Source organism: Polypterus senegalus, chromosome 14, assembly GCF_016835505.1.
Source record: "Polypterus senegalus isolate Bchr_013 chromosome 14, ASM1683550v1, whole genome shotgun sequence".
Taxonomy (NCBI): Eukaryota; Metazoa; Chordata; class Cladistia; order Polypteriformes; family Polypteridae; genus Polypterus; species Polypterus senegalus.
In genome coordinates, this window is record NC_053167.1 from 97,712,127 (window position 1) to 97,739,671 (window position 27,545).

Below are 27,545 nucleotides of genomic sequence, written 5' to 3' on the forward strand. Positions count from 1 at the left end.
AAGAATTAAAAGTGGGTTTGTGAATCTTATGTTATATAAATTTAACTTTGTCAAACATCTTTAAAAATATAAAAAGGAATGACTCTTAACCATAAGCCTTCAGAGGTAAACCCAAGTGTCAAAGCGCACAGACCAGCTCACATAATGGGTATGGCCATCAACTTTAAATCACACAGTTGGCAGTTCTACACTCCAATTCAACGTGTGACCCAAACAAGCTCATTTGGTTTGCCTGTGTTCCACATTGTAAAATAAAAATAAACAGTAAAATGTGTTTTCATCCTGAAAGTCATCTTGATAAAGCCGTGTGCCAATTAGTACTATATTTTTTGTTTCATTAAGAAATTCACACTTTTCTGTGAATGGGCTCATCTTAACACTTAAGCAGGGCTTGTGTATGTAAGCCAGACTGATATATTTCCATTACTAGGATTTTGAACAGTTTACAGTTTTTTCTCCAAAATGCTTATAGATGTACGGATGTAAAGCGGTGTACCATAAAACTCGATTTGTCCATTGGATTTTTCATTGTACATTGCCATTGCATTTTAAATGTCAAAGACTAAAAAACAAACAAAAGATTTCTTGACAGATCAAGTGTATCGTTTCTTTGGTTTTCTTTCATGCACACCTAAGCAAAGAGAAAGCAGGGCCTCCACCATTGTGCCAAAAAAGTCTGAATGTCGCCACTTTTGACACCAAATGTAAAGTTACTTTCGTCTGTTGCATACACAGAATTGACTGTAGAGGAACAGAAAATTGGGCTAGTGTTATTATTTGTGGGTCTGCCATGGTGCCCGTGTTTTATAAAAAAAAATGTTTTACAATACCAAGAACCCGTTTAAATGTCATCAGTGGGCATCCCTACCTTTGTGAAATGCCCAGTTTAGCTTCCATCCTCAACTTTCTCTGATGTCGAGTAACCTTATGGGTGAGAATGGAGATTAAATTGTGGAAGAAAGGGTATTTTATACTTACTGTATATCCAGGGATTTAAGACATTAAAAAGAAAAAAACAAAAGCAGAACTTGTTGGAGTAAGAAACTCGGTCTGTTTATTTCCTTAACCCGTTTTCACTTTTAGAGCATAACGGGGACCCCAAAACAACGTTGTTGTCCCAGCAACATAAAGCGGTGTGCTCATTGACTAGTGATATGTGGGCTGCGTCACTGCGTCATCAAAGGTTCAAAAGGCACCGCCCTCAAATGCCAAGAGTGTATTGTGATTGGTTGACCTAAACAAAGTGATCTTGGCCTCGCAATACATCATTCCTCATTTACACACTGGTGGTTATTTGCAATATTTGGGTCAAAGAAACAAGAATTTGGGTAATGACTAATGTTTGTTACATGTTAATTATGGATAGAGTTTGTAAAAGTGGACGTTATGTAATAACAATGCGAAAACTCGTACAAGTTCTAAAACTACTGATTGTACTGGTAACAGCTGCTCTAATCGACGTGTTAAGTGTAAATCTGACATGCCGTGGATGCTCTTGGTACCGTATAGATTGAACGACTGACTCACTCACACATGCATACATTCTGCAAACTCAATACTTCCAGTCGAGGCAGAACGCGCACGCGCAACACACACACACACACCTCTCTCATACCTTTACCGATTCCGTTCTGTCCAAGTGTATTCATCTGTGCTGAGCGCAAAGCAAAAACCAGACCTGGATATGTGACGCCCAATCACAATAATTATGTCAGTTTACCTAACTAGTGTATTTGCAGAGTAATTGGAATAAAATACGCGAAACTAAAGATATAACTACTTTCCCCACTGGCAAAGTTGCTCGATTTTCTGCTGCCAGGCTGAGGCGCTTAAGGTTCCACTCCAGGACAAGACGGACTTCACTTTGTACAAAATCTTCACGGCATTGCTAGGACAACTCTTATGTTGTGACACTGTCCCCGGGCCACCACTATCCCCGGTTTTTATTCTGCATAATTTATTGAGTATAATGGATTGTGGCTTTTATTTCAACTCCTTATTCCTGCTTTTGGCAATCCCGACAATGTTATTAATTTTTCATCACTTTGAATTCCATAATAAATATTTCTTGCAGTTATGTCACAGCAATGAGATTACTCAGCCTTATGGTGAACTGCTGCTGTTCTTGTCTCAATTAAAAATGGGCAATCAGATCGGATACCACTTCCCCTCGGAGTATACGTCTAAAAGAGATTACTTTGATAAAATATTTAGTAAGGCACAAGAAAACAGAAGGGTGCCAACACACGTCCATCTCTAAAACAAACTTTTTTCCCCCAAAATTTGACAATAAGCTTAAACTGTTTTTTAAAGAGTGCCATTTTACAGGATACTGCACAGAAGGCAAAGTGCATTTTGACTAAATTTCATCTAAAATGTGCCACTATTTTGTGCTCACAATGTAAAACACTGCTGCGACACTGCTGCGACATACAATTAGTTTAAAGACGACATTCACAAAAACAAAGCAGAATCCCATGGTGAAAAGGGGCACAGCTTAATTAAGTTTGCAACGATAAATGATTTAAAAAAACAGCATGCTTCCATGCAGATACAACAAAATGTATTAGAAGAAACACTTCATCACAGCAAGCAGCTACATAACAACAGCATTACACTGAACTTACAGTGAGGACTGCAAAATAATAGACACAGTATGCTCACTTAAAGGTACCATGGCTGAACTTCTTACAATTTGGTGCACACTGTGGATTAACTAAACTGGGTTAGTAATAAAATGCTCATTTGAGTCTGCAGACTTGTACAGATTACAAAATGTAAATTTACTGAACATAACTTCAGCAATCTTTATCAAACAACAGAATTAAAATAACTAAAGCCTTCTAAAGATGACATCTTCTCTGGCTGCCATGTTCGAAAGTGAATCTGAACTTGTTCTTGTTTTGTTTATTGAACCAATCATCAGAATGACTTCTTACACAATGTCATGCATAACAAGAAGCTTCTTGAAATTGTTCTGTATTTGCCAGGAAGTCGCATAGTACAACTTGCCTGTACAGCATGAAAAAAAATAATAATTCATGTACTTCAGGCTCTACTGAGCATATCTACTGTATAAAACCATATTTCAGATTTTGAAGAAGATATTTAAAGAATTGAATCTCATTAAATATTCTTGTTCAGTGTGAATTAAATGTCTTTTTTAACCTACTGATGTGTCTCTGATTCCTTGTGATCAGTTTTGTGTTTGGTGCGTATAAAAGTAGAAGTGAAGAAACCTTTTTTCTTGCTTCCAACAATGGGTTCAGAAAGTATTCAGACCTCTTTTGCAGATTTTGCTCTGTTGCAGCCTTGCGCTAACTTCATTTAAGCTAATTTTTTCACCGACATCAAGCAGCACTCGCTACCCCAGAATGACAAAGTGAAAACGGGATTTTAGTCATTTTTTGTAGGTACACAGTATAAGGACTTATTGAATCAGACTTTTAACACCCTTAGTCACAAATAGTCTCCTTTATAACATTACGTTGAGGAAGTCATTACAGTGTTATAAATCATTAAATAGGTGAAGAAAATAAATCGAACAGAATAAAGCTAATAACTTTGGGAAGGTAAGAACATGAAACATGCACAGAAAATCTGGGACCTAACATGATGAAGGAAAGCAAGAGTAAACATTAAACATTGGCCCTATGGAATAGGCACACCACAGATTATATTAATTAGGGTTTTTATTTTCTGCAATAAAACCGTAGTTTTTTTTTTTTTTTCCTCATTAGACGAACACATTCACATCAGCCATATGCCAGCAATGAACTGAAAAACAAGCCGTAAAGGAGCCTTCTCTCTCCCCTCGTCAAAAACACAGGGCACGCTGTGAAATGATAAAAACAAAAGGCGTGTTACTACTTACAAGGCATGTCTTTCTTGACGATGGTGGGAGAAACTGTAGAGCATCTGCACAGATACATCGCACAGTGCAGTGCAACAAGCCAACACCGCACAGTGCAGTGCAACAAGCCAGTCCCATGCTGCCGCTTTGTGGCACGGCCAATGTGTCCTCTAAGACTGGAACACCAGGAGCGCGACGACATGACATTTCATCTGCTTATTGCTAGATTGTGGCCGTTTGGTGCATCTTGGTTGTGGTATTTGTTCCTTCTGCGTCTTTTGATGTTTGAGGCCCACGGACTCAGTGGTTAGCACTGCTGCCTCACATCTCAGACCACATATTTAGGCACAATAATCGGTGCAGCATAACTGACAAACTTTCTCTTAGCCCTCAGGGACACTTAAAAACACAAGTGGTCCATTTTAATCCACTCGTAACTAGTTCAGTTCCTCCTTCTCCTTTGACTTCAATGCAGTTTGTGAAGTTCAGGAACATTTCTGCGATTCCACTGACGTCGACTCAAAGCGGATGTAAAGGAGTTCGCTCATCACTAGTTCCCACAATTGATCAAGAATGAGAACAGCTGAATGGATACCTGCAAATGTACATGTTAATCTATCCATTTTCAAACTAGTTTAATCCTGTTTAGGATCACAGGTGCTGGGGCATCATTCACAATCAAAACTAGGGCTACAGGCACAGACTCTAAAAGATGTGGGGAAAAAATGAGGGATATAAACAAACAAGTACTGTAGTTCCGGCAAAGTCAGCAACTCGTCTCCATGAAAAGGTAAAGACAAAGTCTGGAAACTACTAGACTCTCTAAACTTACATTTGAGAACCAATGCATTAAACACAAACTTTCACTTTATAAATTCAAACAATCTAAGGAATTATGTGGGGATCACAAATGCTTACCATAGTTTGCATTACAGGTGCTGGTCATAAAATTAGAATATCATGACAAAGTTGATTTATTTCAGTAATTCCATTCAAAAAGTGAAACTTGTATATTGGATTCATTCATTACACACAGACTGATGTATTTCAAATGTTTATTTGCAAAAAAAATATTTTTGTTTTAATTTTGATGATTATAACTGACAACTAATGAAAGTCCCAAATTCAGTATCTCGGAAAATTAGAATATTGTGAAAAGGTTCAATATTGAAGACACCTGGTGCCACACTCTAATCAGCTAATTAACTCAAAACACCTGCAAAAGCCTTTAAATGGTCTCTCAGTCTAGTTCTGTAGGCTACACAATCATGGGGAAGACTGCTGACTTGACAGTTGTCCAAAAGACGACCATTGACACCTTGCACAAGGAGGGCAAGACACAAAAGGTCATTGCTAAAGAGGCTGGCTGTTCACAGAGCTCTGTGTCCAAGCACATTAATAGAGAGGGGAAGGGAAGGACAAGATGTGGTAGAAAAAGTGTACAAGCAATAGGGATAACCGCACCCTGGAGAGGATTGTGAAACAAAACCCATTCAAAACTGTGGGGGAGATTCACAAAGAGTGGACTGCAGCTGGAGTCAGTGCTTCAAGAACCACCACGCACAGACGTATGCAAGACATGGGTTTCAGCTGTCGCATTCCTTGTGTCAAGCCACTCTTGAACAAGAGACAGCGTCAGAAGCGTCTCGCCTGGGCTAAAGACAAAAGGACTGGACTGCTGCTGAGTGGTCCAAAGTTATGTTCTCTGATGAAAGTAAATTTTGCATTTCCTTTGGAAATCAAGGTCCCAGAGTCTGGAGGAAGAGAGGAGAGGCACAGAATCCACGTTGCTTGAGGTCCAGTGTAAAGTTTCCACAGTCAGTGATGGTTTGGGGTGCCATGTCATCTGCTGGTGTTGGTCCATTGTGTTTTCTGAGGTCCAAGGTCAACGCAGCCGTCTACCAGGAAGTTTTAGAGCACTTCATGCTTCCTGCTGCTGATGAACTTTATGGAGATGCAGATTTCATTTTCCAACAGGACCTGGCACCTGCACACAGTGCCAAAGCTACCAGTACCTGGTTTTAAGGACCATGGTATCCCTGTTCTTGATTGCCCAGCAAACTCGTCTGACCTTAACCCCATAGAAAAGCTATGGGGTATTGTGAAGAGGAAGATGCAATACGCCAGACCCAACAATTTAGAGGAGCTGAAGGCCACTATCAGAGCAACATGGGCTCTCATAACACCTGAGCAGTGCCACAGACTGATCGACTCCATGCCATGCCGCATTGCTGCAGTAATCCAGGCCAAAGGAGCCCCGACTAAATATTGAGTGCTGTACATGCTCATACTTTTCATGTTCATACCTTTCAGTTGGCCTACATTTACAAAAATCCTTTTTTTGCATTGGTCTTAATTGATATTCTAATTTTCTGAGATACTGAATTAGGGTCTTTCATTAGTTGTCAGTTATAATCATCAGAATTAAAAGAAGCATTTGAAATACATCAGTCTGTGTGTAATGAATGAATCTAATATACAAGTTTCACTTTTTGAATGGAATTACTGAAATAAATCAACTTTGTCATTATATTCTAATTTTATGACCAGCACCTGTAAACTGTACAGAAGAGGTTACAACATTTGATAGAACTTGAAGGAGAGCGAAAACACTTGCGTCATAGAGCCATCATGTGGCAAACTGAAGATATGACAAGTTAAAACAGACACAGCTTTTCAAACAAGCTTTCTACATACCATTCAAATCAAAACATTTTATGTATGACTGCATGCAAAATGAATTTTAAAAATATAACTATGTTGGGGTGAGAATGCTGAGGGTGTTGGGTAATGTACATGCAAATTGAACATTAAGAGAATTTAACAACAGATATAAAAATTGGGATGGGATGAGGATTTTTCAATAGCCAAGAGTGCTCAATTAAGGTGATGATTCAGCTGTAAAAGATTTGTGCGCAATGCAAAAAATGTTAAATCAATCTGAAAATTTAGAAGGAACAAGTAGTTAACATTTAAACTTTTTTTTTTAAATAACGCAGTCATCACAAAAAACAAACTTTCTTCAACATTTTAATTAACTTTCTGTAATAAAGACAAAATGTTCCTTCAAAACGGAAACAAATGTAAATTACCATTCAAAGAAGTAGGCCGAGGATAATTACAGTTTAAATTCAAAACATGGGGGTGTTCAGCAAAAGAGAAGCCAAAACAATGTATAATGGTAAAGCACTGAAAGATAAAATCTTGAAATAAAAAGAAAAGGCGCTAAAGATTTAGCACTAAAGGGGAGTGATTGGAATGCTTCAAAGTTGGTTAGCAACTGGAAACAACTCCTTTAAAATATCAATATGTCCAGGAAAACACAAAAACTGAGTTCTCAGCTGCACAGTATGTTGTACGAGTCAGAGAGTCCGTCCCCAGGCAATAGCAGACGACCAAATCACTGGAAAGCAATAACTGGAGAGTAGCTGATGAGCCCTTTTCAGGCCAGAGTTCCAGTAGCACATTTGTGTTTGTTAGACTCTGTTTCTACTTACCTCTTAACTGTTTAATATCTTGCATGTAAATGGCTCGAGTTATAATTTTGTATAGCTACATGCACAACATATCCAATTCCAGCTTTAGATACTGTAGAAATACTTAACATGCGATCCTACAGCAGTACATCCAACAGTTTACCCCATCGTAACAGAGCCTGCTACAAGGCAATGCTAACTTAGTGTCAATATGAAAACTCTTTCTCCTTGCAAATGCTAATAGCACAAGTACAGTAGTCCTTTTATTTTGAATGTGTGATAATGTCACAATTCTGTTATTATTATAAAAAACAAACTCAAAATGATTTTACAATACGAATTCTCCACTTACTTAGACTTAAAGAAATTAAAGGACTCGACAACTAAGGTAACACAGAATGCTTAAAAGACTCCATGTTCCAATGGTGAAGACTGAAAAACGATCAGAACCTTAGAGTGTTTAACAATTTTAGACAGCATTTCACACAAATTCAACACGGAATAATTAAAGAAAGAAAAAGTATCCTTCTTACAAAAGTCTAAAAGTCCTACTAAACAAACAGTACTTCCCTTAATGGTTTCAAAACATTAATTGCTCTGAAGTTTGTTGAAAATGTCTCCCTTGAGTGCATATGATATGTTGTTAACTAGCAGTGAGGCAGACATCCTACAGCAGTTTGGGGACAGGAGTTTCCACCAGTGGTGTCCCGAGGTTCAGTTAATAGCTGAAACCATGACATTAATCAATAGCTGTAGCACCAGGCGAGTACAGAATAAAACAATTAACTTCTTTCAACAAACACAATCTGCCAAAAAAAGATAGAAGTCTAGCACCTCACCCACAGCCAACATATATGGAAACACTGAAAAGGTGAAGTTATTGTAGGTTCCAATTTTAAGAATACAGTATATAAAAATTTCAATTTATTGCCATCTTTTGTAGTGGTGAAAAAATGTCTTTATAACATTTAATCATCACTTTAGAAATTACTTAAGGATGTTGAGAAACATGTTGTGTACACAGGTTAAATATTTGGTTTTCCTAATTTGCTCTAATTGCACACTTTGATTTTTGACAGTAACCATGTTTACAACAGGCTAATGTTCAGGGTTTGGAGGAAATCCAAGTGTAATTATGGTTTCTGGCATCTGTACTTCTCATTTACTTTTCTTGGAGCCAAACTGCTGCACAAGGCTTTCAGAATTCAGAGTTCATCAACTGGGTGATGCAGTCTATAGGCATCTCCAGTTAGCTTCTCCTGGGCCTCTTTCATTGCAGCAGTAACTGTAGAAACAAAAGAAAAAAAAAAAGTAAAACAGATGCTTCATTTGCATTGCTAAATTTACAACTACAAAGGACTGATGAAAAAGGCAGAAATACGCAGTGGGCTATATATTTAATCAGTGTTATTGGAGCTATAAAGAATTTAAGGCCTCTAGAAGCACCCAAACAGAGTCTTTCCCATAGCCACAAAGCAGAGTCTGTCCGTCCATCCATCCATCCATCAACAAATCTGCTTAATTTTCAGTGATTTTGGAGTCAAAATGTATTACAGAAGCATCAAGCTCAAGACAGGAACACTCTGGATGAGCCACCATTTCTTTATATAGCCCCTCATGCACTGAACAGACAAAGAGTTGAATGTTTAGGAGGACGTGGGAAGCCAGATGGTCAAGGTCTCTAGGACTGTAACTGTGTCTGACATTCTCTGTTGCAGTTGACCGTGGAGCCTCTAGAGATTTATTTTCTCCAGGGATACTGCTCAGGTCATTTTTTCTTCTCCTATGTTCTCAACTGGCTATAGTTTGGCAGTTCAACAATGAATTAATGGACATATATTGCTCTGCTTCACTTATGTTATTCAGTTTCAAATTATTTTGTCTTTGTGTATTCATTAAATTATGATACAATTTTAACTTATATTTTGTTTGAGAATGTCTCATAAAACTTTGCACTTAATGAAGAGTGCTATAGGAAAACACACTGAAATGAACTGAATTTATGTACATAGTCCTAAACAATCTGTACTTCACTTAGTTGTTTTAAAACATTAATTGTTCCAAAGATTGCTGATGTAGTTTCCCTTGAATACATGGATTGCTCTCCCTGGGAACAATCAGGATAAAACATGCGCACGCAAGGAGAATTTCAATGTAAACCTTCTCACCTTGCTCTGGATTACTGTAGAAATACTTGTAATTTGGGTTTCCGTTCTTGTTTGTGATTTCAGGGTGAACTTTTCCAGCGGGATCTAAAAAGTTAATAATTAAATATAGGTATTTTTCTACTTGCATGTGCATCTACAAAATAGTAATTCAGATCAATACACAAATCAGGAACAGGGACAAACACCATTAATATGTCTTACCACTAAGAAGAACACAAATGAAAAAAGAATTTTAAAAAGCAGGAACCACCTTTAATGCCCTTTACTAACATGAATGCAAGAAAGCTCCAGTATACAGGGAGATTACAGACCAACTTTAAAAGTATATATATATATATATATATATATATATATATATATATATATATATATATATATAAAAACTTTGCCACTAAACTGGTACATTTGAAGCGGACAGTGAAAAATTATCTTTTAAATCTACTCTATATATAAAATCCTAAGCCTAAAAGTGCAATGATTTTGTGTTACATTTTTATGTCACATTTTTTTTGAGCGTTCAACCCCCCTCTTCACAACGTGAGAGGCAGACTGGCCGTAACTGGGGATTGGGCACTGAAGGCACCAAGGGGCTTGCCTCCCGTAGTTGAAAATATATAAACTGTAGCTTAAAAATGAACAAACGCATATTGCACTAATTGATTGTATAATGCACACAGAGAACCAACTTGCTCATTTAATTCTGGCTTAACTTTGTAAGACAAGGCAAGGAAATGTATTTAACGATGGTCTGTTAATGTCACATAGGAAAAAAATTAAAAGAGAAACAAAAAAAAACTGAACCTGAGTGGAGTGGTGATGACAAAAAAAGTAAAAAGCCTTTAGTGAGCAATAAATGATCCAGTGATATGAAAACTTACCTAAGAAAAGAATTCTAGGAATGTAGCCACCATCTGGACTGAATTCCTCATCTTTAGGTTCTTCTTCATCCTGGTTATTTAAAGAATGTAAAGTAACACTCAGGTCAGTTCTTATTATACTGTAAATCTTATTCTCTTACATATTTGATCTTTAGATTCTGAACTTTAAAACAAAACTATAAAATCTTATAAAAATGATTTAAGACAGACATAGAGAAAACATATTTAAGAAAGTAAAATATTTGGGAAGTTAATATACAAAATACTATGATATACATATAAAGAAAACACAAAATATATATATGCACACGTGATACTTCAACACTTCTAAAGTTTGGAATCATACAAATGTTTGACAGAAATTGATTATTCTTTTTAATGAAGATACCATTAAATAGATTTAAAAATATAGCTAAGACATACTAATGTTGCAGTTGGTTGGCTATTACCACTTGAAATGACAGATTTATAAATGTATTATTCATATATGAATGCACATCTCCATTTCAGCAGGCATCACTCTAGTGTTCTAATGGTAAACTCTCTCATCTCACATCTCATCCAATCATGTTTAAATGTTAACTGGTTATTTGAGAAGCCTGTCATCCTGTCATTCCATTGAATAAAACTTTATCTTTGCTTGGGCTGCAAGTCACTGACATTCCTAAAGTTCAACTCTGGGTTCAAAAATGGCCAAAACAAAACAGTTTTCTTTCTAGAGACGTGTTACTTAATTGTTGTTTAGCAAAATGAAGGTTATTCCATGTGCCATATTGACACTTTGTTTAAATAAACCCTAAGCAGATTGATCACATCAGATATGAAACTTGAGTACACAAGCTGTAAAAATTGGTAACTAAAAATCCAAAATGATCTGAATCAAGATAATGAAACACTCACCTCTAGATTTACCATAACAAAATTGTGGGCCAGTTCAGAGATTTCCTGAGATTCTGCAAACTTTGGCTTTAAGGCTGATAGTAAAATTCAGATGGCAAATAAGTTATATCATTATTCCAATTTAAAACTGTTAAGTAAAAAAATTAAGGGTAACAGAAAATTACAGAACAAACTAAAAAAGCATAAAAAGACAGGTTCACTTTGTTAATATAGGGAAAAATGTGATCAGTCACATTTTAACTTCTTTTAAGATCACTCTTTATTCTAATACAACATAAATTACCTATGATTTGGCAAAATTATTCTATAAACAATGTTGTTTAACATCTCACGTGACTTTTATAAAGGTATTTTAATCCTATTTATGAAGTGGATAACATGTACTCTAAACCACATCTACAGCAGAAAGACAAGTTAACATCTATAGTGAATTGTATTGGACAAGTGATGAGCAGTGTCTGGCTGTCTCCACACATACCGCTTAGAATTAAGGCCAAAAAGTTCTATCTTGGTCTCATCAGACCAGAGAATCTTATTTCTCACCATCTCAGAATTCTTCAGGTGTCTTTTGAGACGAAAATTCTAAGCGGTATGTGTGGAGACAACCAGGCACTGCTCATCACTTGTCCAATACAGTCCCCACAGTGAAGCATGGCAGTGGCAGCATAATGCTGTGGGGGTGTTTTTCAGCTGCAGGGACAGGACGACTGGTTGCAATCGAGGGAAAGATGAATGCGGCCAAGTACAGGGATATCCTGGACAAAAACCTTCTCCAGAGTGCTAAGGACCTCAGACTGGGCCGAAGGTTTACCTTCCAACAAGACAATGACCCAAAGAACACAGCTAAAATAATGAAGTTCTCTGGCTTCACAACAACCTGTGACTGTTCTTGAATGGCCCAGCCAGAGCCCTGACTTAAACCCAATTGAGCATCTCTGGAGAGACCTAAAAATGGCTGTCCACCAATGCTTACCATCCAACCTGACAGAACTGGAGAGTATCTGCAAGGAGGAATGGCAGAGAATCCCCAAATCCAGGTGTGAAAAACTTGTTGCATCTTTCCCAAGAAGACTCATGGCTGTATTAGCTCAAAAGGGTGCTTCTACTAAATACTGAGCAAAGGGTCTGAATACTTAGGACCATGTGATATTTTAGTTTTTCTTTTTTAATAAATCTGCAACAATTTCAAAAATTCTTTTTTTTTGTCTTTCAATATGGGGTGCTGTGTGTACATTAATGAGGGAAAAAATTAATTTAAATGGTTTTAGCAAATGGCTGCATTATAACAAAGAGTGAAAAATTGAAGGGGGTCTGAATACTTTCCATACCACTGTATGTATATATATATATATATATATATATATATACACACACATACACACATATATACACACATACAAACACATATATATATATTACATTTATATAAATATATTAGAAAATTCTGTGCAAATAACAGTTATTTTGTAAAAATGCATTCAAGCTCACACAAGACTGAAACTGATAAAGTGAGAATATGCTTTAATAATGCTCTGTCAAAAACAACAATAACATTATGTCTAGTGAATGATAGTGTTAACTGACTTTCAGGCATTACTACTGCGTGTGATCTCTAGGTATCTGTAAATGTAAACTTCCCAAAAAAGTGGAATCAAGTTACCTTTACAAGCTCCACACCAAGACTTGTGAATGATCAGCATTAAAGGCAGGCCACTACAAAATGTAAACCCAAAAAAAAACAAGATCATCAGAATAACATCACATAAACTCTAATGTATACAGTGTGATATAAAAATATTAAATCAAAATAAATATTAATGAGGATACAAATATACATGACAAAGATATTTGTTTAACATTTAAGTACTCTGAACTAAAATTAAGTGAAAATGCCATGTATCATTAATATATTAAAATACATTATCTACTATACTTTGTGACTACTCAGTTCATCATGGTAGACAGTAAACACTGCTACACTCAAAACTTAATTTTAGAATCTTTGTGATGTGGAAGTAAAACTGGAATACCCAAAGAGAGACACAAACAGTGATTAGCCTATACTTTAAGCCCAGTCTTTCTGGAGTTATGAGGGAGCACTACTACACCACCTCTCCACATAACTTGCACACTTAATTTCATAGAAATAAATACAAAGCGGTTGTATTACAAAATGTTTACTTTCGGACAACATATTTAATACCACAGCCTGAAACAATTGGTTTTATTTTGAAAGATAAGATATTAAAACAAAGAACATAGATGCATATACAGATTCTATAAAAAGTATTCACCCCTTTAGACTTTTTCTTGTTTAATTGTTTTAGAACACTGAATCACGGTGGATTTAATTAGGCCTTTCTGGCACTAGCCATTAGAAAAAAAACACTTAATAAAGATAAAACAAATCTCCAGGAATTGATGTATATTTTTACTGTTATTAAACAGAATATCAATTGCCCAGGAACCCCTTTAAAGTCAGCATTTATAATCTTGATTGTTTATGGATTGGTCTATATGAGTTTTATACAACTGGAAACTGCAGCAGCTTTTTTTTTCTTCTCATTTTTATTTGCAAAAGTGCAAAATGTGTCCCCTTTACTTGTGGAATCTAACAGGAGTAATATTTAATACACTTCTTAAATAAGCATTCTTTAGTTTTGTGGAATCTTCATAATGTGTTGAAAATTAATATTCTGACAATGAAAATGGTTGTTACGTGAAATTTCCATACAGACATACATATATGTACCTGGCCTCTGCCTCTTTTTTCCCATCATCTAGAGTCCGCCAGTGAATTGTATCTCCAAATCCTAAAAACGGGTATAAGCAGAAAGAGGTATAAGGGAAATAACTCACAATATACGTGGTTTAGTTATATATTGCACTTTTCTGGATTATATTAAAATATAGAATTAACTCACTGTATATAAATGACAAAAAAGATGAGGGTACTAATATAAAAGTACAAAAAGCAATAAACACTTCACCTTTATACATGTTCAGGATACTAGTTTGGTGTTATTGTTAATTTATATCCAAGATAATTAAGGGGAAATTTACTATATTTTTAGTTCACCATGGGCAGTTGTCTACAATCTTCAGTTTCACTAAAACTAGTAATGGGTACAAACAAGCAGGTCCAGTTTATAGAGCATGACTACCAATCTGTCCAGTATATTATTAAGTGAGGATACCAAAAATGACATATATAAAACAAATTCTCCAGACTATGGTAACTATTTTATTAATTTACTAATCAATGGTGTTGATAATTTATCTTTACACAGCATGGGAGGCGGAGTGGTGGCTCTGAGGCTAGGGATCTGCACTGGCAATCGGAAGGTTGCCAGTTTGAGTCCTGTAAATGCCAATAGGGACTCTGCTCTGTTGGGCCCTTTAGCAAGACCCTTAACCTGCAATAGCTGAACGATTTGAGTAGTGAGGAAAGCGCTATATAAATGCAAAGAATTAATTATTATTATTAGTAGTAGTAGTAGTAGTAGTAGGAAAGCTTGTAACACTATTACATTTCTAAAGCCTTATGAAGCATTAGAAGATTTAATCTGCCAGTAAAGCCCCTTTACACATACGTACATGCATTTTCTTTTCATGGACAGACTTAAACACAATGCTAATTTCAATAACTAATTTAAGATTCTTGGCAAGCGCTGGGATACTTCCACCTGTGTATAAAAAATACCCACAGCAATAAAAAAAATAGATAAGGTACAACTAATGTTCCACAAGCATTTTTTCTGAATATACCAAGAGTGGAGTCCAACAACAAAGGGAAATAACACAACCTTTCCCTTATCGTAAACATGGTAGGATAGCATTCTATATTGAAATAAATGCTACACAATTAGCTACTATTCCAGTTACACTGAAAAGCATATGCAAATATTATTTGAAAAATGATGGGGGAAAAATACACAACATAAGAATTTCATTGATTGTGCACCAGGTATCCTTGCAGAGTCCAAAATAAACTTAAGACACTGACAAGAAAAAGCATTTATGTTGTGCATCATACAAAATTAAACATTATGGGCTATTTAAAAATCAAAGACTGCCCTAGATGCCCTGGAAACTAATGCCTTTCTGAGATTATTTTGGTAATAACATTTACCATACAGTAATAACAAACGCCCTACTCGATACTGAAAATGCAAAGTTGGCCAATTCATTCATGCACTCATCCAAAAAAATACTATTTCTCTTGTAATTGAAACACTGAAATTCAGAAGGATGGTACATCTAGGGCAGAAGGTATCCACTAAGAAAGGACATTTTAATATACAGTAATCACCCGCCTATCGCGAAAGTTACGTTCCCGACCCATCAGCGATAGGTGAAAATCCGCAATATAGAAAGACCATTTAAATAAATATATTTTTTTTTATAGTTCAAGCCTTAAAACACTTCTCCCACACGCTTTAAAAACATGCAAACTTATTAAAACACACTTTGTAAACACATACGATATGTGGATGTCGGACTAAGGATGAGTAACATCTCTCCATTATTAAAAAAAAAAAAAATCTTGGCAGGGAGATAAGGCGTGATCTTCTCAGATAACAAAGTGACATCCCGCGAGAGACATTTTAACGTCACAAAAGACAAGGCAGTGAGACAGAAGGGCAGCTGCTGTACAGGCTTTTAAATGATCGACGTGCAGAGCGACAAGCAGAACACGTATCTTGGCAGAAGCAGCACAAAGCCAGTAGCTGATCCGTCCGCTTCTCCTTAGCGTGCGTTCAGGTCCCCCCCTTCATAACGCGAGTGGGAGAGACATGAAGTGGCAGGAGCGTAGCGCGCATCCGGGGAGGGGGGTTGAACAAAGTGATCGAGACCAGATCATCTCGGAGAGACACTTTGATGACAAGCAAGACTAGACATTACAACCTTAGGAGACTGTGACTTTTGCACGTCATGCCCTACTTATAAACAATTTAAAACCAGTTCACAGACATCTAACCTAGCAGTTGTTGGAATGCTTTTGGCAGACACACTTCAGGTGCTCCCAGCTCTTAAAACAATGACAAGTAGAACACACAGTTCGCCAGCTGCAGCAAGCCAGCAGATGATCCAAGCGCTTCTCCTTAGCGTACATTTAGCGCCCACCCTCTTCAGAACGCTAGCGGCAGAGATGTGAAGTGGCAAAAGGACAGCTGCTGTACAGGCTTTTAAGTGATTGACGCAAAGCTCAACAAGCAGAACACACAGCTGGCCAGCAGCAGCAAGACAGCAGCTGAACCGATCGCATCTCTTTTGTGTGCATTCAGACCCTTCCTTTACAACCCGAGCAGCGTTATAAGTCCCACGAGAAAGACATTTAACCATGCCCGGGGCAGGAAATAAAGGACAAATATTGTTTTTACAAACATTTTAAAGTAAAAATGAAAATAATGCATATGTAACAATTCCCACAAAAATAATCTCTTGAAATTGTTTATCTGGTAAACCAAACCCAGGAGTGTGTGAGCGAAGCCCCCCAAGTAATAATAATAATAAATCCGCGATGCAGCGGGGGGCGCGATAGCTGGACCGCGATATAGTGGGGGATCACTTTATTGATATTTAGGGATATTTCTTCCCCCAACACAAAAACTAAATACCCTAAAATTTTTAAAAATGCCTTGATGGCTTTGCCTTAAATTTGGTGGTGTTATTGAAAAAATAAAATTAACCGACATTTGCATATTTGTTAATAATTATTAATATTATGCTAACCTCTCTCTCTTTTACATACTCTATGCAAATGAAGGACACAGCAGAAGCCATTGATAAGCCACACATACAGAACCACTAACCAATAGGGTGGATGGACAACTGAAGGGGGTGGGTGTCCTAGATAGGAAAAAAGCAACTTGAATACATCATGGAATGGAACGTTAAACCTCAGCGAAGCCCAAGGAAGATACACAGTTCAGTGGTTAACAAGCACTGTTTGTTAACTACCAGCACTCTTTCCTATGCGTACCAACTCCTCTTGGTCAGTTGCACTCCGCTTAAACTCCAGCTCCCAAACGCGTTGCTGAAAACTGACCCCATCCACCCCAGTTCCTGAGAAACGTCAGTCTAGAGGGGCTTGAATTTTAAATAAGGAAACCGTCACGACACTCGATGCTAATGCTGTGCGATTCTCACTCTTCACGTTACTTCATCACTGTAACGCACTGCCACGAACTACGAAGAACAGGCGAAAAACATGAAAGAAAGAATGTACTTGAAAACAATGGCAAACCTATTTTTCCTCTTTTTTGGCACTTCAAAACTTCAAAAAATTAGGACAGTGATAGTTAACTTTCTTGTTACTTAGCAGTAACTTAATTAAATAAAACGTCATACATTTGCTATGGAATCGTATTAAAATTTCATTCTACTTTGAAATGTGACTAAATTACCAACTAATATTAATCCAACACAAATCACCTGAAGGATAACACTCATATTTAATGACTGTAATACTTCTTAGAGAATGAAAAAGAAGCCACATAGGATAACTCGCACAAATGATTTAACATATAGGGATGCAAACACATACCAGAGCAAATCTTAAAACACCCACACTATAATAAACTTACTTTTAATACCTTTTTAAAAGACGACTGACATAGAAATTATTTTCATTTATTCAACCATTCACTTGATTTGTCCATAGTGCAACAATTAATTAATGGGCACATACTGCAGGGATAAATTTATATGCTAATTTGTTTTAAACCACTTTGTTTTCCTGAGTGTTTAAGCAGGTATGTGCCTTTAGGTGTAGTCATTACATTAGTGACGTGTAAAGTGTGTCTTTTCTCCGAGAACTTATCACAGTGCTATGCACTTACGCTCAGTGTAGAGCGCTAAACATAAAAATAAACTCAATTGAATCACCTCATTCTCCCACAACAAAGGACTAATTAGCTAGATACCCTTGCATTACACAGCAATGGCACGGATTTTAACTTTGATATAAGAACCGTGAAGAATGGCAGGTGTAGTTTTCCCACAATACAGAAGCCTGTCTAAAAAGAGACAAATCCTAATTTGATTCTCCGCATTTACTACGATCTGGAGTTTTTCTAAATTCGTAGTAATACAGCGGATGATAGGCTTTAAATTTGCTTGAAAGACCACTGGCTCAAGCTCCTGAAGAAGCACATTCCGAATATAGCCGTATCACTATGTCTGTCTTCTTTGTGGTACAGAGTCTGCCTCGAATTTTCGACTGCTCAATTACAGGGACGAATTTTTCGCCTTACCTCTTGCAAGGTCTACGGCAGCCACCCTTTCCACAAAAACGAACGGCACAGAGAGTGTCGCCAGTAAGGCAATAAGACTGAACTGAGATTTCACCATTTTTAAAAATTCAATGAAAGTTCACTTAGACTCTTCAGTCAGTCGCACAAATTGCACCCGGCAGACTGCTGGCCAGCTAAACCTGCGGGCGCTCTGGTGTTTACGCGAAGGAGGTGACGTCACAGCGTGGAGAAGGCATTTCCGGGTTCTGTGAGTTGAGGAAAGGACCACCAGGTGGAGTCATAAATATATGAAAGAAACGCTGACGGATTTAACCAAACTTAAACTACTATGCAAAAGAAGACTAGTAAAGCTGTCAAAAATGAAAGTTTTAATATTTTAGAGATGCATTCATTACCTTTTAGTTTACACATAATAATCGATACATTCGCAATGCACTAAACATATTTTCATTGCTACTCACTTATCTAAAAATAATGTCTTTGTCTTTGATAATAAACAGTTGAATAAATGGTTTCAATAAACATTTGATAACAACTGATAAATTATTTGTATAAACGTTTTATTTTTTATATTTATTGCATGGGGCAATTAATTAAAAAGAATGCACTCATTCTTTATCACTATAACAAAAATCAAAATAAGAATCATTTATATTCACCAGTACTTAATGTACAGGAATTTAACTTGGTAGCTTTGGAGCTACTTATAACATCACATACAAATAACATAAGTAATATAAATTAAACAACATACATTACATTATAAATACTTGCAGGAAAGTAGTTATAATGGAGATGTGCAAATAAAAGCATGTGTTTGCATGGTGCGTGTGATATCTCACATGCACACATCTTCATAAAGTGAAAGAACACACAAATAAGCAAGTAGGAGGGCTAAATGACTAGTCGGCAAGGACTATGGTGCTGGACTCTTTAGTTTTAATTAGCCTAAAGTGTTTACCAGAGGGGTATTTTTTAAACAAGTGATGACCTGGGTGAGATGAGTCAGTGGTGATCCTTTTGACATGGTTTATAACATTAGATGCATACAGGTTGGCAACAGATGGAAATGAAAGGCCATTTATTTTCTCAGCAGACCTCACAACACACAACAATTTATTTTTGGAGAGGACCGTTTCTGAACCAAACCAGAAAACACTGGAGAATGTGATCAAACTTTCAATTATGGCTCTGTAGAAGTGTACTGTACTGGGACGGGCTGGGAAATATTTAATTTATTTAGTTAGTGTAAAAACTACATCCACTGTTGAGCCTTCTTAGTGATGGAAGTTGTGTTAAGGTCTCAGCTGAGAGTGTATTGTGATAGTTGTGCCTAAAGGTTTAAAGGATTCCTCCATATTTACTGCAGAATCATTGATTTCTAAAGGGAGACGTTGTAACTGCTGTTTTCCAAAGTCAGTTAGCATTTCCACTGTCTTGGTGGTATTAAGTACCTGTATAGTTGTAGCGCACCAAGATAAAAGACAAGTCACAGCTTTTCTATATGCTGTTTCATCAGCATTAGTAACTAGTCTAATAATGTTGTTGTCATCAGTGAACTTAGTGATTTTTACAGAAGGCTCAGTGGACCTACAGTCATCGGTGTACAAGGAATATGGGGACAGGGGAGTGAGTACACAGCCTTGCTGGACCCTGTGCTGATATGGAGACAGTAGGAGAGGTGGGATGCCATCCAAAAATGAGGTTTCCTGTTTATCAAAAAAACGTAAATCCATTTACAGATGGAAGGATTCAGTTCAGTTGTGTAGTTAAAAACAGTTTAGGTAAGTTGGAGAAAAATGCTGAACTGAAATTTACAAACATTCTGACATAAGTTCTTTTACAGTCCAGATGTTCCAGCACAAAGTGAAGGCCCATGTTTATGGGGTCATTTACAGATCTGTCTTTCCTACTGTATATGCAAACTAAAGGGGGTCAAGGAGCAGTAACAGACTTAATGTGGGTTAGAAGTAGCCATTCAGATATTTTCAGTAGAACAGAACTAAGTGTAATGGCCTTGTAATCATTGAGGTAGCTCCAGTTGTTGGAAAGTAATAATAGCAAAAGGTTTAAAGCAATCTGGAACAATACATGGTACAAGAGACTGGATAAAAATGTTAGTGAAAAGAAGCAAGCTGGCCTTGTTTGATTGTTTCAGGTAAGACTGTACCAAGACCAACAGACGTTTTACATTTCTGTCTTGCAAACAGCTTCCAGATATTTTATTCCTTTCAGATTTAGAAGAAGAGGAATAAGGCTTTTGCAAAAAAGTGACTGTTTTCAGGACCACTTCAGGATGGGAAGAGCAAAGAGGACTGTTTATACTATAGGCTTTTTCATGCTGTAAAAATTATTAGGTTTTTCAGAGAGGAATAAATTTGAGTGAGCACTGGGGTATATATTTTTAGCTAGTAACAGACTGAAGGCTTCTCCATACTGACATACTATTGTTTGCTGAAAACTGAAACTCCAGTTTGATTTTGTGTCTCCAATTAGCATATCTTATAATATGTAGATTCCTTGCCTGTTTTAGACTTCCTTGTCACCAGTTTTATTGACTGTTTCTTTTGCTTGGAGAATAACCCATTGGTTTTTTTAACCATACTTTCCATTATTATAAAGCATGGTAGTTTTGTTGGAAATGCAAACTTCTTCACAGAAGTTAACATAATATGATAGTGTATCTCAACTCATAAATGTTTTCACAAATAAACACATCCCAGTTAGTACAATCCGAAAAGCCTTGCAATGTTTCAATGGACACAGCAGTCCATGAACATGCATACTGTATTTCCTTACTGGTTTAGAGGATTTTAGGCTTTACTATTAAGTGGATGGCAACTGTAGCATTAAATGGTCAGAGTTACTAGGCTTTGAGCCAACCGGTAAGCACAATGTAAAGCGCAGGACCAGTGAACCACCATTTTCTCATCTATGTTTGAGCATTTAACAATTTCTTTGTAGTAAGGAGGCTGGATTGTTAAGTCTAGGAAGATTGTTAAGAGGAAGATGAGAGACACCAGACCCAATAATTCAGAAGAGCTGAAGGCTGCTATCAAAGCATCCTGGGCTTCCATAACACCTTGGCAGTGCCACTGAATGATCGCCTCCATGCCACGCCACACTGATGCAGTAATTCATGCAAAAGGAGTCCCGATCAAGTATTGAGTGTGTACATGGATATACTTTTCAGTAGGCCAACAATTCTGTATTAAAAATCTATTTTTTTTTTGTCTTATGTAATATCCTAATTTTCTGAGGTACTGAATTTTAAGTTTTCATTACCTGTAAGTCATAATCAGCAAAATGAAAAGAAATAAACGCTTGAAATATATCACTCTTTGTGTAATGAATCTACAGTATATAATATATGAGTTTCACTATTTGATTTAAATTACTGAAATAATTTGTGAGGATATTCTAATTTATTGAGATGCACCTGTATATATATATATATATATATATGTATATATTTTATGTTTGTACTGTATAACATGGTATTTCTGTCTTCAGTGTTGTTTTGTGTATACTATTGTTTATCGTCTTGTGTTTTAGCTTTACTGTAAAAATACACCAAAAAGATGTTGTGTCTGTTTGTTACACAAGTAATTATAATAATAATGTTGTGAAGAGAAGGTGAAGCTCGCCGATTTTGTTCCTCGCTGACGTTAAATAACAAATGACCGGGAAGAGGCGCTCGAAACCCGCGGCTCCTGAAGCGCACAAGAGAACCTGCGCGCTGTAACACCTAACCGTCCAAAGACCCCCTCGAAGGCCCCGGCCCCGCACCCGCACCCTCCGCTGTTTCAGGTGCGCGTTACCTCACCGAGAATCCACGACTGCAGTCGGAGGGTTTACAGTTAGTAGTAATTCTGTATGTAAGGGTCCTTAAAGCTGAATGAAGTCCGATCCCAACAGTTGGAAGGTGATCTCAACTGTAAGCAGTCCTCATTTTATTGCAAAAAGAACAAAACCAACAGTCACGTAAGCAGTCGTGGCTGTCCTGATCGGTGTCAAGGGATGTAGCAAGATTCATGTAATGGCATATACACTATTTTATGTATGACTTCTTGGTTTTTTTTTATTTTTTGTTTTATTCATTACAAAATTGAATGACTTGATTCCAATTAATACTTGTAAACGTTTTAGTTCCAGAAATCCAATTACCGACAGACATTAGCATTCTGTAGTTTTTTGGTTTTTTTTTTTTTTTTACATATTTTTTACTAGCTGAGGTATTTGTTTTTCTTACGGGTGTAATGCTTTATTACAGCTTTATCATCCACAATTTGTTTTCTCTTTGTATTTTCATCGAAAGTTGTTTTTGCTGTTCGGCTGTTATGCTATGAATTATAATAAATGTTGTTTTCCATTTGAAACCTTGCTCTATGTTTTTAACAGTTTCTTTAATTTTACTTCATACCCATAATAAATACATTTACCGTAGGACTCTGAGACTTCAGTCATACAGATTTTGCTATTCAAATGGTGTATGGAATACTTCTGTTGTTTGGGAACACACCGTTTCAGAAACTTTTAGTAATGTGACTGCATTACCTCGTACAACCACCAGGTGAAGCAGTGAAAGCTTGCAAAGGCGCGTGGAGCGCTTGAATTTATATTAGAAAAGGTTTAGGTTTTATTCACAACCATGGAACTGTCAGTAAAGATCTTTTTCTAGTTATATAATATACATATAACATACATCCACACAAAGAAAATTCAAGTAAAATTTTTGTAAAATAGTAATAATAATTCATTTTATTTAAATATGCCATTTGAGACATTCAAGAATACATTACAATATAAAACCTTAAAATACACTGTAGCTAAATCTTATATGAAAATATACACAGCAGTATTCCAACCTCTTCATGAACATTTTATGAATGGTTTTAATGTGCCAGTGCTGATATTATAAATTTTATATTCTGTACTTCATAAAGAGTTACTCTATAATGTTTTATGCTTCCCTAACAATACATACTGAATAGTAGTAAAAACACCATTTCTGTTGCTGTAAAAAATATTAGAGTATTAGATTTAATACTACTTAATAGAAGTAGTTAATAGTAATAGTAATACTACTTAATAGTAATAGTATTAATATGGAATTGTGTAATTAAGCAGCTAAAATTTCCAAGTTGTTTTTTTAGAAAATTTTTAACAACGTTTTTTTTACTTTTTAAAAACTTATATTGTCCTTATGATAATGGCTAATAGAATGTTCTGTAGGACAGTGTACCCAGGTAGTTTAGTGGCCAATCAAAGTAAGACTTTCTTTGTGTTTCCTACATGTCTTCAAATTACTTGCACAGCAAACATTATGGAAAGTGAGAAGCACATTGATTAGCAATGCTACATTTAAATCCAAGAACACCCATTCTCAGTGTGGACTGCGTATGTTCTCTGCATGCCTTAAATGGGTTTTCCTCCGACTTTCACAAAGACAGACATGTATACTGAAGCAAGGGTTTCTGGATCCTGCTTCCTGCACAGTGTTATTGTGAATACTTAAAAAAAAAAGTTCAATTTCCATCTCAATTGTGATATCAAAGAAAGAAGCACTATATGGATGAATACAGGTTTTAGTGCGCAGAGGGTAAGCTCGCTTTCTATTAAGTACTGTCAGGGCAGGAATTTTCCACATGCAACATTCTGCTGAAGCTAAACGGATTCAGAAGTGGATGAATGGATTAAAATGTACTAAAATAAAATCAAGAAACACTCATCAAAATTTTGCTGAAATTGCACATAATTGTTACAGCAGCATCGATAAAGCATATCTGTACATCCATTTTTGCATCTCGCTTACAAAAAAATCAAAAGAACAGCAGCAATAGACACAAGGTAGGAGCATTCCTGGAGAGGGGACCATCTATTAACAGACCTCAAAGGTCTACAGTAATGTTTTTGCCCAAAGCTAGAGATGCTCCACCTGTTTTGGTTTTTACATTAATTTATTTTATAAATGTATTCTTTTCAGATTTGCTGTTCAGTCTGTTTAAATTACTTATTTTATGGTTTACTATTATTGAATCTTCCCTGTTTTCTTGCTGTTGTCAGTGCCTTGTGGTAGTCAGTATCACTGCCATTTCGATTACATTATTTCTTCCTAACTTCGAAAATAAGGTGTCGTTATTAATGAAAAACCTAATATCAGTTGTCTGTCATATTTTCTGAAAATCATGAACATTTGTCCACACCACAGTGTGTTGTGTAATGCTAAAGAAAAAGATTTTATGAAGACCTGGGCTTTGGTCTTGTCTTTGCTGTTGACATCTAGCCCCATTTAATAATATTCTCAATTTTCTACTTATTTAAGATTTGGTATTTTTTAAAAACCTATTAAATTGGATTTATGCAAATATATAAATTTAAATATATATAAATATATTGTGATGGATGGCCAGGGATCATGTCCTACAGGGAGACCTGGAGGAACAGGGGACCAGGAGAGGGGCAATACCCCGGTATTGCATCGGGGCCAAGGGCTGGGAGCTGGGTTCATGAGCAGCGCTTCCGCCACACCCGGAAGTGCTGCCAGAGGTTAATCGGGAAGCACCTGCAGTACTTCCAGGTGCACTATAAAAGGGGCCACCTCACTCCATTCAGAAAGCTGGAGTTGGTTGGAAGAGGACGGAGCTTGTGATGAGGGGAGTAGAGGTGGCAGAGGACTTGAGGAAGAAAATGGACTGTGAGCCTTATGGGTATTTTGTGCACTGTGTACTGTGCAGAAAAGGATGAAAAAATGTGTGTGTTTGGACATTGTGTGTCCTTGGTGTCTGTCTGTAGCCAGGCTAGCCTTCTAAAATATATGTATATATGCTAGAACAGTATTGTATAAACATTATTAGGAACAGTCTATATTAAATGGCAAGGGACCTTGACCTAATTCTGTTTGTTGTCTTAATTTTTTTGTTAAAAATATGTTTGCAAGAAGCCTAAAGTAAAATAATACTAAAAATAAAATAGAAACGTATATGACAATACAGTAAGCATAATTAATATTGTCTTAGTGTAAAACTTTATAACAATCTGTAATACACAATATCTGAAGAAGATATTTAGGAAAATGTTTTTATTTTTTTACCTCAGGAAATTTTTCAATAAAATTTCATTATAGACAACATTTTTTGTAAACATTCTTGTTCAGGACCATCTACAACGTTGATATATGTGTGTGTGTGTGTATATAAGCTTTATGGAGATGCTAATTTCATTTTCCAGCAGAACTTGGAACCTGCCCACACTGCCAAAAGTACCAATACCTGGCTTAATGACCATGGTATCACTGTGCTTGATTGGCCAGCAAACTCGCCTGACCTAAACCCCATAGAGAATCTATAAGGTATTGTTAAGAGGAAGATGAGAGACACTTCAGAACATGAATGAAACAACAATGAGAGACAACAATTCAGAAGAGCTGAAGGCTGCTATCAAAGTATCTTGGGCTTCCATAACACCTTGGCATTGCCACTGGATGATCGCCTCCATGCCACGCCACACTGATGCAGTAATTCATGCAAAAGGAGTCCCGATCAAGTATTGAGTGCGTACATGGATATACTTTTCAGTAGGCCAACATTTCTGTATTAAAAACCTATTTTTTTTTTTGGTCTTATGTAATATCCTAATTTTCTGAGGTACTGAATTTTAAGTTTTCATTACCTGTAAGTCATAATCAGCAAAATGAAAAGAAATAAACGCTTGAAATATATCACTCTGTGTGTAATGAATCTATATAATATGAGTTTCACTGTTTGATTTAAATTACTGAAATAATTTGTGATGATATTCTAATTTATTGAGATGCACCTGTATATATATATATGTATATTTTTATGTTTGTACTGTATAACATGGTATTTCTGTCTTCAGTGTTGTTTTTTGTATACTATTGTTTATTGTTTTGTGTTTTAGCTTTACTGTAAAAATACACCAAAAAGATGTTGTGTCTGTTTGTTAAACAAGTAAAAATGCAATTTAACTGTATTAAAATATATAGAATTAAATATTTTATATATATGTATTCCCTCTGAGTTCCAATATAACAGTGCCAGGAATTCTGCACTTCAAAGAAAAGCTTTGGCATTCATAAAAAGACTTCTGCTATGAGCGCTGTCAGTTTCTGGAATTTTCCTGGACAGATTTTGTCGTTTGAAAATAGATCTGTTTTCTTACCCTACCATAGTTTCATCCTAGCACTTTCTTTGATGTTTTTAATTGTTCATCTTAAACATCTAATCTCTCATAATGTCTGCTCAGAGCATTGTTCTTGTTAAGTATTTATTCCTCTGAGAATTTAAAAGGTGTTAGAGCCAAGTTTCAATAATACATTTCAACGTACTGTCGGTAACAATGGGCTGGATTTTAGCCACTTGGCATTATATTAATTCATTATATTTTTTAGCTTAAGTGGTAAAAGGTGTAGCTCCTCTTTATTGCTTGGTCAGGAGATGTTCAGATTACTATAATAGCAAATTAATCTAATTAGTACTTTTTTCCTGATCAGTTTTAATTTAATACTGTAAGAGGTAGCTGGTGTCATGTAATATGTAAAGGTATTTTCTGCTAACGAATTTCGGATTTCTTGTCAAAGACTGCATTTGTGGCAAGGCAATTCACTATGGCACTAATTGATGTTAAAAGACTACCATATAGAAAGAATATCTTTAGAATTTTGAATCCAGTACCATGCTTTTTATATTACAGTGAATGTAACACAAATATATTCAGATTTTTAAAAGCTCCCTTTATTTTATTTAAAGAAATTGTTGCTGACACTTATTGGCCATTCTTACAAATGAATTAGAGTTGTTTTGGCTGAATGGTTCAGGTCAAAATGAGAATTCTTCTGAGATATTCATCAGTGTCCCTAATTCAAGAGAATACCCTGCATTTGAAAAAGAGCTTCCATTTTAAGGTAACACCTGTATCAATCAATCAATCAATCAACATTTATTTATATAGCACATATTCATACAAAAAAATGTAGCTCAAAGTGCTTT

The 27,545-nt window shown here is 36.2% G+C and overlaps 1 protein-coding gene across 1 annotated transcript; it reads right to left on the reverse strand.

Moving 5' to 3' along the window:
• Window positions 1–6,867: 6,867 nt before the first annotated feature.
• On the reverse strand, window positions 6,868–18,741 carry txndc12 (thioredoxin domain containing 12 (endoplasmic reticulum)). The gene is made up of 7 exons (XM_039735216.1): window positions 18,535–18,741; window positions 14,028–14,088; window positions 12,936–12,988; window positions 11,276–11,349; window positions 10,376–10,445; window positions 9,498–9,581; window positions 6,868–8,614 (listed from the first exon to the last, which is right to left on the reverse strand). The coding sequence occupies exons 1-7, from the start codon at window positions 18,629–18,631 to the stop codon at window positions 8,535–8,537; spliced, it is 519 nt and encodes a 172-aa protein (XP_039591150.1). The 5' UTR covers window positions 18,632–18,741; the 3' UTR covers window positions 6,868–8,534.
• Between the last annotated feature and the right edge of the window lie 8,804 nt (window positions 18,742–27,545).